The sequence below is a fragment of the Chlorocebus sabaeus genome, chromosome 10 (genome assembly GCF_047675955.1).
Source record: "Chlorocebus sabaeus isolate Y175 chromosome 10, mChlSab1.0.hap1, whole genome shotgun sequence".
NCBI classification, from domain to species: domain Eukaryota; kingdom Metazoa; phylum Chordata; class Mammalia; order Primates; family Cercopithecidae; genus Chlorocebus; species Chlorocebus sabaeus.
The window spans coordinates 89,790,261-89,803,797 of NC_132913.1; the positions used below are offsets into that span (position 1 = coordinate 89,790,261).

At 45.6% G+C, this 13,537-nt stretch overlaps 1 protein-coding gene across 2 annotated transcripts in view; it reads left to right on the top strand.

Moving 5' to 3' along the window:
• The first annotated feature begins 4,208 nt into the window (after positions 1-4,208).
• Positions 4,209-13,537, top strand: part of BMPR2 (bone morphogenetic protein receptor type 2) — a 200,977-nt gene continuing 191,648 nt past the window's right edge. For both annotated transcript variants that reach the window (XM_007965888.3, XM_007965886.3), the window contains exon 1: positions 4,209-4,750. In XM_007965888.3, the coding sequence (XP_007964079.1) occupies positions 4,675-4,750 (76 nt within the window). In that variant the 5' untranslated portion in view covers positions 4,209-4,674. The remainder of the gene's footprint in view (positions 4,751-13,537) is intronic.

Consider the following 13,537-nt stretch of genomic DNA (forward strand, 5'->3'; position numbering starts at 1 on the left):
ACTTTTGCAGTCTGAGGTGTGGCAGCAAAACTAGCCTGAATTTATTTTTTCTTCACAATTCAGTTTCACAGATAGAATTTTTTTTTTTTTTTGCTAGAGTCTCTGTCACCGAGACTGGGGTACAATGGTGCAATCTCAGCTCACTGCAACCTCCACCTCCTGTGTTCAAGCGATTCTCTTGCTTCAGCCTCTGGAGTAGCTGCTGGGATTACAGGTACATGCCACCATGCCCAGCTAATTTTTGTATTTTTAGTAGAGACGGGGTTTCACCATGTTGGCCAGGCACGTCTTGAACTCCTGACCTCAAGTGATCCTCCCACCTGGGTCCCCCAAAGTGCTGGGATTACAAACGTGAGCCACTGTGCCCTGCCAAAGATTCATTGTTACCAGCGATCTTAGCAACCTCAGCATATATTTTTTTTCCTTCCTTATTAAGTCAATAACTCTTTTTTTTTTTTTTTTTTTTTGAGACTGAGTCTCGCTCTGTTGCCCAGGTTGGAGTGATGTGGCACGATCTCGACTCACTGCAAGCTCCACCTCCCAGGTTCACACCATTCCCCTGCCTCAGCCTCCCAAGTAGCTGGGACTACAGGCACCTGCCACCACGTCCGGCTAATTTTTTTGTATTTTCAGTAGAGACAGGTTTTCACCGTGTTAGCTAGGATGGCCTCGATCTCCTGACCTCGTGATCCGCCCGCCGCCTCGGCCTCCCAAAGTGCTGGAATTACAGGCGAGAACTCTGACATTTTAACTTACAGGAAGCACTTTACAGCTTCTCTATGGCTGAATTGCCAGCATCACTACTCTTGTGCTTTGGGGCCATTATTAAGTAAAATAAAGGTGAGTTGAACACAAGTACTTGGATACTACATACTGCCACAGTCAGTCTGATAAGAGACTGCTACTAAGTGATTAAGGAGGTTATAGCGGATACACTATACAAATGATGATTCACATCCCAGAAGGACAGTGTGGGATGGCAGTGATTTCATCACAGCTAGTTAGTAACAGTACTCAATTTAAAATTTATAAGGCCGGGCGGGCGCAGTGGCTCAAGCCTCTAATCCTAGCATGCTGGGAGGCCAGGAGGGCAGATCATCTGAGGTGGGGAGTTTGAGACCAGCCTGACCAACATGGTGAAACTCCGTCTCTACTAAAAATACAAAACTAGCTGGGTGTGGTGGTGCATGCCTGTAATCCCAGCTACTTAGGAGGCGGAGGCAGGAGAATCGCTTGAGTCTGGGAGGCGGAGGTTGCTGTGAGCTGAGATCAGGCCATTGCCCTCCAGCTTGGGCAACAAAAGAGAAACTCCGTCTCAAAACAAAACAAACACTGTTTATTTCTGGAACTTTCCATTTAATATTTTCAGACTGTGGTTGACTGCAGGTAACTGAAACGGTGGATAAGGGGGAACTACAAAAAGGACATTTAATGTTTCTTGGAAAAAAATTTTAAGCAAATAAAAATTGAATGAAGTACTTGATCTCAATTTGAGGAAGATAAAAGTGTACTACGAATTAATAAACTTTCTGCACCTCTAACATACTAAAATCCAATTTCTCTGAGTGCTAGAAACTCTGTTTTTGAAAGTGGTAAAACAATACCGGTTTCTAATTTAGACCTTTTGGGCAAAACAAAATACAGTAATAAAGCTAATGAATCGGTCGAGTGCCGTGGCTCACGTCTGTAATCCCAGCACTTTGGGAGGTCGAGGCGGGTGGATCACCTGAGGTCAGGAGTTCGAGACCAGCCTGGCAAAGATGATGAAACCCCATCTCCATTAAAAATACAAAAATTAGCTGGGCGTGGTGGCGCCGCCTGTAATCCCAGCTACTCGGGAGTTTGAGGCTGGAGAATCGCTTGAACCTGGGAGGCAGAGGTTGCAGTGAGCCGAAATCTCGCCACTGCACTGCAGCCTGGGCGACAGAGCAAGAGTCCGTCTCAAATAAATAAATAAATAAATAAATAAATAATACCCAAATAAATAAAGCTAATGAATCAAAGCATATGCTCTTCGTCTTTTTAAGGGATTTTACTAGGTAGATTTTTTTTTTTCTCTGTCTAAAGGGTAAACAGTATAAACATATTTCAACTAAAAAGAGTCTTAGAATCCGGAGTTGGTATTGCTACAACCCCTAATTACGGAAGATGTTTAGTATAACAGAACCAGTTTAAGGAATGTGGAGATTTATTTACATCAAATTCAGATAAAGGGAGAACAGCAGACTCGAAGAAGCAAGCAGAGCCTGACTTAAGGAGTGTATGACTGTATCTGTGGAACTGCCCTTAGCCTCAATGAAAGATCAGCAAAACCAGCCTTCAGCATAACCCTCCTGCCTGGTGGGAGATGGGAAGGCCAGACTTCACCCCTCAAGATCGCCCTCCCACGCGCATTTTCCACCTCGCAGCTAAGAATTCAGTCCAGACTTCCGATCATGGCGCCACGCACGTCACCTTCTCCCCTCGCCGCCGGCAAAATCCCACCCACGTCGGCTGACCCCGCAGCGGGGTGTAAGGGCGGGAGGGATGCTGGTCGCTTGTACAAACCAGATCGAAAAAACGCACTACACAAATCCTTGGAAACTGCGGTACCAACGGGATCTTCTCAATTACTTGAGTGCAAAATGATCCCACTCTCTATCCTGACATAACTCTAGCTCAATTTTCCTTTCACGTGCCCTAAAAAGCCCTCAAGGCCCCCAGCCTTGTGAATCCAGGCCCTCTCTCGGGGTGGACACCGCGCTGTACGGACAGACGCGCGCACACAGAGGGACGATTTATAGAATTAAAAGTCTTTTTTTCTCTCTCTGGCTTCGCATCCTTGCAAATACTCAATATTCCTGTCAACTAAGGCGGCTAAGGGAATGGGCGGTTGAGGAAAGCAGGACGTCGATTACAGCAAACACATCAAAGGGGGGGGGGGGGTCTTTCCAATTCCGGCTTTTGTTTGAGTCAGAGGGGAGCCTGAGGAGGCCAAGGTCTCCGGTTCTGGGAAAGGCGGGTCCATCCGGATTCTTTGGGCTGCGGAGAAGGAGGCTCCAGCGCCGTGAAACAACAGAGGGCAGTTCTGCCCCTCGAGGCTTTCCTCCGAGAGTACTGAGGAGAAGGAGACGCCTCAGTCGGGAGAAATCCCGGAATCGGAGGAGTCTGCTGAACGCCTAACAAAAAGATGTGGTCGCCCTCTCTTAAACAAATACGCGAATCCCAAGCCATGCACGTTTGGAAGTCATGTGTGTGTAAAGGAGAAAGGCCACCGCTGCCCACCGCAGCCCCACCCAGCCCTCGGCCATTCAGGGGACAGACGCGCCGCGCTGGGGCCTCGGAGCCCTCAACCAGCCCCGGACGAGGGGCGGGGCCGGGCGGGGTCGTGAGCGCGCAGGCGCAGTGCGGGCTTCATCCTGCCGCCGGCGCCGCCGCCGCCGCCCGCGCTGCACCACAGGCCAGAGACAGACAGGGCCGGGAAGAGCCGTAGACTGAGGAGGAGGCGGAGGCGGCGGCGGAGGCGGGGCGACTCCGGTGACCGGGAGCGCCGCAGACTGGCAGCTGCGGCGACTCCCCCCTTTGTGTCTGGTCTGCTCGGAGCCACTGGAAGTGCTTCCCGGAGGGACGCAGGGTGTCTCGCCGCCTCACTGCTCACTCCCTTCCCCGGCTACCTTCATCCGCCCTCCCGCCGCCCCCCGCCCTCGGTCCGCGACGCCCGAGCTCCTCCCGGAGCCCAGAGCTGCGGGAGAACGAGGCGGTGGCGGCGGCGGCGGCGGCGGCGGCTTCCTCGGGGGGTTGTGATTCGCTCACAGGAGCCATTGACGGGAGAAGACGAGGCTTTCATGGTGGAATTTACCTCAGGCAAGATGGAGCAGCAGGAATAAAAAGCGAGGAAGGGAAGGGAGCGCCGCCAGGAGGGCTAGAAGGGGCAGCCTCTCGCACCCCGTCCGCCCGCGGTCTCGGGGAGCCCGGGCCGGGGCCGCGACCCCTCCCCTCCCCCGCTCCTACGTTTCCTCAGCCTTCGCCAGGGCCTCCCCGACCCTCTCACGGTTGTTCCGCGAAGGCGTGGGGACTGTGAGCTTGTCCATGGAGGCAGGCACCTTTTTGGATCCAGTCAAGGAAGAGGATTTGTTGTTTTCGAAATCAGAGTGAAGGAAGCACCGAAGCGAAACTTAAGGAATCCTGCCTTCCCAGAGCCGCGGGCGATGCGACTCGGGCTGCCGGGCGCTGCCGCCGCCCGCCCTGCTTCGTCCTTCCCGACAGTCAGGAACTAGTTCTGACCCTCGCCCCCCGGATCCGGATCGAATCCCCGCCCTCCGCACCCTGGATATGTTTTCTCCCAGACCTGGATATTTTTTTGATATCGTGAAACTACGAGGGAAATAACTTGGGAGATTTCTTCTTGGCTCCCTGCTTTCCCCACAGACATGCCTTCAGTTTGGAGGGCCGCGGCACCCCGTCCGAGGCGAAGGAACACCCCCAGCCGCAAGGGAGAGAAATGAAGGGAATTTCTGCAGCGGCATGAAAGCTCTGCAGCTAGGTCCTCTCATCTGCCATTTGTCCTTTCAAACTGCATTGTGATACGGGCAGGATCAGTCGACGGGAGAGAAGACGAGCCTCCCGGCTGATTCTCCGCCTCTCTACTTCCCATATTTCTTTTCTTTGCCCTCCTGCTTCTTGGCTGGCCCAGGGATGACTTCCTCGCTGCAGCGGCCCTGGCGGGTGCCCTGGCTACCATGGACCATCCTGCTGGTCAGCACTGCGGCCGGTGAGTAGCTCCGGCCGGCGCGTCCCGGCCACTTCCCCTGCGGGTGGCGAGGGAGGGAGCCCGCAGAGGCCGAGGCCTGTGCTCGCCCTTCGTCACGCGTCCCCCCGATCGCGGAGCTGCGAACCGGTGCCGGCGCGCCTGCCCCATGCCTTCCAGGGAAATCGCCTTTAATATTCCTGTGTATTTTCCTATCCCCACTTCCATATTCCCACCCCACCCCCCTTCACGGGGTGAAAAAGACATATTGGGTGTGGTATCTTGACATTTTTAGCTGTGAGGTAATGCAACGATTAAAAATAATATTTTAATCACCAGTGAACAGTGTCTATTACGAGGTCTCTGGAAACAGACCTGTAGATTTTTAAAATTATTATTATAAAGAAGCGGTTTTGGCTTACAGTAAAAAGAACATCAAGTAGAGAACACACACTTGAACCTTATTTTGAGATTTAGATCACTCTGGAATCCATGTTCCTTTCATTATTCAGAAATTTTACCGAATGAATAGAATAAATGTTGAGGAAGCCGGAACTGTGAGATTCTTGATATACTGTATTATACGGTTTGATAAGTTTACTGTTAGTCACCTGGCATCTCTCTGTTGGCTTTGCTGTCGAGACAACTTTGACCTGACATTACACTTCTAGGAGATTTGACTCCGAAAGTTCTTTGACATTTCATTAAAGTCTAAAGAGTGGTAGTCATCCTTTCTTTTGGATATTTTCATTTCAGTTCTCAGAAACCTTAGGAAAAAGACCACATCTTCTATTTGCAACTGTTTTTTCAAGCAGTCTTTTTGTAATTTGCTTTTAGAAATTTTGAGAAGTGAATTCTACATGTAACTCGTACACTTGGTTTATGATGGGCAAATGGATTGTGCTTTTAAAACGAGTAAAGGACCAAATGACCCTTTCGAATTACTTTTTTTCTTTTGATAAGTGTGTTTCACATTAAACAAATTTCTCATTGCTATGTTAGATACAGAGGTTATTTGCTTAATTTGGTTTTAAAAGTCTGGACTAGGAAAATGCCGAAAGAAAATTTGAAGTTTCCTTTTATGCTTTTGATATTGTTGAATTATGTCTACTGTTGATTAATGTCTGTTAAATTGATGATAAATCTATATGGTTCTGTTAAAATAATTTGAACTTCTGAATTTACTTTAAAACTGATATTTTAATATTTTTAATAATTGTAGTTGCTTTCAGAGTAAAAATGATTTTTCTCCAAATTTCTTTATATTGTGTTAGCTATTTAAATTCTCTAGCCACAAGCCATGTGGTTCCTGTAAAATATGGAGTAAAAGGCCTTAAACATTCCATGAGCAGAAATCTGAGAATATACACTTTTCAATGTTCTTTGTTATTCTTAACCTTTTTAGAATATAGATTCTCATTTATCTTGACGTGCTCGTAATACCGTGATCAGAACTGATAAAAGAGAAAAAGCATTTATTTAAAAATAAACTTAATTTTTGTTTGGTAATACAGTCATTTTAGAAGAGTGTCTTTTAAAAGAGAGAGAATAAAAGAATCACTGCTAGTGGTTTTAGTCTTTTTTTTCTTTAGTGTTGCATAGCACCAGATGACAAAATTTGTGAAGCTGGATTTCAGACTTGTAACAGTAATGATAATAGCTAGTATTTATTAAGTGCTTGCCATGCACCATCAGCTATTCAAATAACTTTACATATATCTTTTCATTTCATCCTCATGACAATTCTATTTTGTAGGTTATTATCATTCCCCTTTTCCATAGAGGGAGAGTAAAGTACAGAGAATTTGAATAACTCACCACACAGTCAGTAAATTACGGAGCCAGGATTACAGCGTGCGCCTTTACCTACCACATTAATGGTAACAGCAGCAGTAACAGCAACAACTTCTCACTTTTACTGACTGGATGTATGAGATGGAGTAATGCCTTCACCAGATCAACCTTTGTAAAGAAGCAGGGACACTTACAAGGTGTCAGTGCAGCAGTGGTTATGCAAATGTCATAGTTCTGAACATGTAAAACTTTGCTTTGCTTAATATTGAAGTGGCTAGTGCAGCTTCATTAAGTGCAAGCTGATTAAAGAGGGTCTGTGTGGATTTTGGTTACATAGATGCAGTGATGTTAACTGGACAGGCATAAATAGTGCAGCTGAACAGGAAAATAAATCCTAGAAGACTGATTGATAGCACATCCTTTTTTGGGGTCATGGATAAATCATTTCTTTTGAATCCCTCTTTCTCACTTACCGAGTTCTTGGACTCCTTAATTCTTAGAACATTTTCTTCTCTTTTCTTTTTTTTTTTTTTTTTTTGGTTCAGACAGGATCTCACTCTGTCTCCCAGGCTGGAGTGCAGTGGTGTGACCTCGGTTCACCACATCTTCCGCCTCCCAGGCTCAAGTGATTCTCCTGCCTCAGCCTCCAGAGTAGCTGGGATTACAGGAGTGCACCACCACACCCAGCTAATTTTTTTTCTTTTTTTTTTTTTTTCTCTCTTTTAGACAGAGTCTCGCTCTGTTGCCCAGGCGGAGTACAGTGGCATGATCTCGGCTCATGACAACCTCCGCCTCCCGGGTTCAAGCGATTCTCCTGCCTCAGCCTCCCAAGTAACTGGGACTACAGGTGTGTGCCACCACGCCTGGCTAATTTATGTATTTTTAGTAGAGACAGAGTTTTACTGTATTGGCCAGGCTGATCTCAAACTCCTCACCTCGTGGTCCACCCACCTCTGCCTCCCAAAGTGCTGGGATTACAGGCGTGAGCCACTGTGCCTGGGCTGGATTTCTTAAATATGGTAATTCAGTGACATTTTGCTGTGTAATTATTGGCAACTACAAAATCTTAGTGGCATGGAACAATAGGCATTTATTCTGCTCCATGTGTCTCCTTCTGGGGTCCAGGCTAGAGGGAGAGGTAACATCTATGTCGGGGAAGCTGGTGTCATAGCATTGCCAGAAGAGAAAGGCCAAGCCCCAACCCTACCAGCACATTTCCAGACTCTGTTCTCCTAACATCACATTGGCTGACCAAGTCATATGGCCAAGCTCAGAAACAAGAGATATCAAAGTACACTTTACCTATGATGAAGCTAATATAATATTTGGATGTATAGTACTATTGCAGAAGAATGAAGAATTGAAATCCTCAGTCGACCACATATAATCAATAAGATGGTCCAGAAGGGAGGCTTTTCTTACTCTTGGAAGAGGGCCAAACTCTTAGTTTTTTGCATTAAAATTAGATAAACTTTGATCTCTACAAAAGCTATTCTGGCATGTGGGATTATGTGATAGTAGTGGTATTGATGTGGATAAGTAGTGAGGAGAGAGATAACTGTTCACACAAAGACAAAACCTTTCCTTCCTTAAAGGCTAGTTTTTGTTTGTTTGTTTGTTTGAGACAGAGTCTTGCTTTGTCGCCCAGGCTGGAGTGCAGTGGTGCAATCTCTGCTCACTGCAAATTCCACCTCCCGGGTTCACGCCATTCTCCTGCCTCAGCCTCCCGAGTAGCTGGGACTAGAGGTGCCCGCCACCATGCCCGGCTGATTTTTTTGTATTTTTAGTAGAGATGGGGTTTCACCGTGTTAGCCAGGGTGGTTTCTATCTCCTGACCTCATGATCCGCCCGCCTCGGTCTCCCAAAGTGCTGGGATTACAGGCATGAGCCACTGCGCCCAAAGGCCAGTTTTTTTTTTTTTTAAACAATGAAAGAGAAGAAATTCATTATTGATTTCTGATGGGTAAATTCTAACCATTAAAAAAATACTGAGTGGAATCTGTGTGAATCAGTTAATTTTATAATTGGCCACACCACTTACTTTGGCACCTACTTGTAGATTGCTGTGCTGTTGGATATCAGTTTTTGGGTTTTTTTTTGAGATGGAGTCTTCCTCTGTCGCCCAGCCTGGAGTGGAGTGGCATGATCTCGATTCAATACAACCTCCGCCTCCTAGGTTCAAGCCTTTCTCCAGCCTCAGCCTCCCGAGTAGCTGGGATTATAGGTGCCTGGCTAATTTTTGTTTTTTTTGAGAGGGAGTCTCGCTCTGTCGCCCAGGCTGGAGTGCAGTGGCCGGATCTCGGCTCACTGCAAGCTCCGCCTCCCCGGTTTACACCATTCTCCTGCCACAGCCTCCTGAGTAGCTGGGACTACAGGCACCCGCCACCAGGCCTGGCTAGTTTTTTTGTATTTTTTAGTAGAGACAGGGTTTCACCGTGTTAGCCAGGATGGTCTCGATCTCCTGACCTCGTGATCCACCCGTCTCGGCCTCCCAAAGTGCTAGGATTACAGGCGTAAGCCACCGAGCCCGAAATTTTTTTATTTTTAGGAGAGACGGGGTTTCACCGCGTTGGCCAGGCTGGTCTCAAACTCCTTACCTCAGCTGATCCACCCACCTCGGTCTCCCAAAGTGCTGGGATTACAGGTGTGAGCTACCACACCTGGCTGGATATCAGTTTTATGTATTTGCCTTGTCCTCCAAACTGATAATTGCTTCCAGAGGACAGTGTTCATGTCTTACTAGTTTTATAATTCACCATATTGCTATGCACATAGTAGACATTTAAGAAATACTTAGTGAATAGTAAAAAGGAATTTCAACCAGGAATATTCTAGGATTGTTTATTGATTCAAATAACACACTAGTAACTTTTTCTTTGTCCTAGTTCCTTCAACTATAAAGTATGTAGTTTAAGAGGTATAGTGGGAAGACCACTGTTGGGAGTTAATGAGACCTAGATTCTAGGTGATTCCGGGCAAATAGGTTACTTAACATAGTTTTCTCACTTGTAATAATACGGGGTTGTACTTGATATTTTCGAAATACAGATTCATGGGTATCCCACTAGACCTACTGAATCCAAATCTCTGGACAACGAGCCTGGGAATCTGCCTTTGATGTCCCTATCAACCAGTAAATTTTAGGTACCTTTGAGAACTATAATTAATAGATATTATAAAATCACAACCATGCATTTTTTTTCTTTTTTTTTTTTGCCGGGCGTGGTGACTCACACCTGCAATCCCAGCATTTTGGGAGTCTGAGGCGGGCGGATCATGAGGTTAGGAGATTCTTTCTAACTCTCAAGTTCTGTAAGTTTATTATTTCTACTTTTTGTGGTAATTACTACTTAATCTATATCTTTCATTGCTTAATCCAGTAGACATTGGGACCAAACATTTCTTAATTTGTACATTAAGCAATTACGCAAAACCTTTTTCCTTTTAAAAATTTGCAGTGTGGCCTGGGCGAATTAGCTCACACCTGTAATCCTGGCACTTGGGGAGGCCAAGGCGGGCAGATCACTTGAGGTCAGGATTTTGAGACCAGCCTGGCCAACATGATGAAACCCTGTCTCTACAAAAAATACAAAAATTTGGCTGGGCACGGTGGCTCACGCCTGTAATCCCAGCACTTTGGGAAGCCAACGCGGGCAGATCACCCGAGGTCAGGAGTTCGAGACCAGCCTGGCTAACATGGTGAAACCCCGTCTCTACTAAAATACAAAATTAGGTCGGGAGCCATGGTTCATGCTTGTAATCCCAGCACTTTGGGAGGTCAGGGTGGGCTGATCACCTGAGGTCGGGAGTTCGAGACCAACCTGGCCATCATGGTGAAACCCCATCTCTACTAAAAATACAAAATTAGCCAGGTGTGGTGGCACATGCCTGTAATCCCAGCTACTCGGGAGGCTGAGGCAGGAGAATCGCTTAAACCTGGGAAGCAGAGGTTGCAGTGAGCGGAGGTTGCGCCTCTGCACTTCAGCCTGGGCAACAAGAGCAAAACTCTGTCTTAAAAAAAAAAAGAATGAAAAGAAAAAACAAGGCCAGGCACAGTGGCTCAAGCCTGTAATCCCAGCACTTTGGGAGCCCAAGACAGGCGGATCACGAGGTCAGGAGATGGAGACCATCCTGGCTAACACGGTGAAACCCTATCTCTACCAAAAAATACAACAAAAACTAGCCGGGCAAGGTGGCGGGCGCCTGTAGTCCCAGCTACTCGGGAGGCTGAGGCAGGAGAATGGCGTGAACCCGGGAGGCGAAGCTTGCAGTGAACTGAGATCTCGCCACTGCACTCTAGCTTGGGCGACAGAGCGAGACTCCGTCTCAAAAAAAAAAAAAAAAGAAAAAACAAAATTAGCCAGACGTGGTGGCGCATGCCTGTAATCTCAGCTACTCAGGAAGCTGAGGCAGGAGAATTGCTTGAACCCGGGAGGCGGAAGTGGCATTGAGCCGAGATCGTACCACTGCACTCCAGCCTGGGCGACAGGGTGAGCCTCCCGTCTCAGAAAAAAAAAATTATTATTTTCAAAGGCACTCTCATACCTGTAATCCTAGCACTTTGGGTGGCCAAGGCTGGCGGATCAACTGACGCCAGTAGTTCGAGACCAGCCTGGCCAACATGGTGAATCCCCATCTCTACTAAAAATACAAAAATTAGCTGGGCATGGTGGCAGTCGCCTATAATCCCAGCTACTTGGGAGGCTGAGGCAGGAGAATCCCTTGAACCGGGGAGGTGGAGGTTGCAGTGAGCCAAGATTGTGCCTCTTCACTCCAGCCTTGGCAAAAGAGCGAAACTCCCATCTCAAAAAAACAAAACAAAACAAAACAAAACCACTGATATGAAAGATTATATGCATGCCTAGAATCACGATGCTCAACACTACACCTTAACCCTGCCTTGTGCATCAGTAACGTTTAAAATACATTACCTAAATTATCACGATATAGTACAAAATGTGTGCAGTCATTCACATCTTAAATGTGTTGACAGCAGACTTGGCGGAAAAATTATGAGACATGATAAAGTATTGTGCCAGAGGCATTGGCCTAAGAATTTTAGATGGAGTTAGGTATTTGGAAGAGTTAGGTATTTGATCCACATCTGTTTCTGGAAGGGTAGATGCAAATGGAGGTTGAGAAATTTCTGTTTCTTTCTTTCTTTTCTTTCTTTCTTTCTTTCTTTCTTTCTTTCTTTCTTTCTTTCTTTCTTTCTTTCTTTCTTTTCTTTTCTTTCTTTCTTTCTTTCTTTCTTTCTTTCTTTCTTTCTTTCTTTCTTTCTTTCTTTCTTTCTTTCTTTCTTTCTTTTCTTTCTTTCTTTCTTTCTTTCTTTCTTTTCCTCTCTCTCTGTCGTGTTGTGTCATGTCCTGTCCTGTGTTGTCTTGTCTTGTCTTGTCTTGTCTTTTCGAGACGGAATTTTGCTCTTCTTGCCCAGGCTGGAGTGCAATGGCAGGATCTCCACTTACGGCAACCTTCACCTCCCGGGTTCAAGTGATTCTCGTTCCTCAGCCTCCCGAGTAGCTGGGATTACAGGCATGCACCACCACGCCCAGCTAATTTTGTATTTGTGGTAGAGATGGGGTTTCTCCATGCTGGTCAGGCTGGTCTTGAACTCCCGACCTCATGTGATCTGCCTGCCTCAGCTTCCCAAAGTGCTGGGATTACAGGAGTAAGCCACTGCGCCTGGCTGAGAAATTTCAGTTTCTTAAAGCCAGATCTCACTTCCCCTTTCTCCTTCAAGACAGTAGTTTGCCCTTATCATTGGTGTCAAAAATATACACGATCATGTACTTTCATTCTGCCCCAGTAAGTTTAGTACAAAATAGGATAATTTAGAACAAAATGTGTTAATGATAAGTGTGAAGGGATAAAATATTTGGCCAGTAATCCAAATTCTCGTTTTTTTGTTTCATTTAGATGAGGAAATAATTAAGACTTTCTATTATTATTAATCTGTTTTCAATCTTTGCTTTTGTAGATAAGAATAGTCTATGAGCAAAGCTATATAATTGTTGTAGATGCTCCAGGCTATCCTTTTAGGGCAAGCTTTTTTTTTGTTTTCATTTGAAAAATTAAGAGAAAAAATATTAATCTTCACACAACCCTAACACTTTTTGTTTTGGTATGTTTTCTTCTAATTAAAAAGAAAGATGCTTTTTTTTTTTTTTTTTTTTTGAGACGGAGTCTCGCTCTGTTGCCCAGGCGGAGTACAGTGGCATGATCTCGGCTCATGACAACCTCTGCCTCCTGGGTTCAAGTGATTCTCCTGCCTCAGCCGCCAGAGTAGCTGGGACTACAGGTGTGCGCCACCATGCCCCACTAATTTTTGTATTTTTAGTAGAGACAGGGTTTCACTGTGTTGGCCAGGCTGGTCTCGAACTCCTAACCTCATGATCCACCCACCTTGGCCTCCCAAAGTGCTGGGATTGCAGGCATGAGCCACCACGCCTGGCCAAAAAAAAAAAAAGATGCATGTGTTTTTATATGGTTGTGATTTTATAATATCTATTAATTATATCTCAGTTTTTTTTACGTAGAATAATATGTCATAGGTATATGTGATCTTAATAGCTATCATTTTTTCATAATTGTGTGATATTCCATTGAGTGTATTTGTTATTTACTTAATTCATATTGGGAGATGTTTAGGTTGTTTCTGATTTTCTTCTCTAATAAACAATGTCATATTTAATACTTCTGTGCATATGTCCTGCTTATTTTTTGATTTATTTCCAAGTTCTTGTTTTGACCTATCAGCAGCATGAGCCAATTTAATCCTTTTTTTTTTCATCCTTCAAGTACTTCATTTGGCTTCTAAGATACTATTCTCTCTTGATTTTTCTCCTACCTCACCAGCAACTTTGATAGTTCCTGCTTATGTCCCTGATGGCTAAATATTGTTGTGTTGTTTCAGGATTCAGTCTTTAGACCTTTTCTTTTCTCTGTGTGCACCAACCCTCTTGGTGATCTCATCCAGTTTTATGGCTTTAAATAGCATCTAAAGGTGGACAAGTTTCA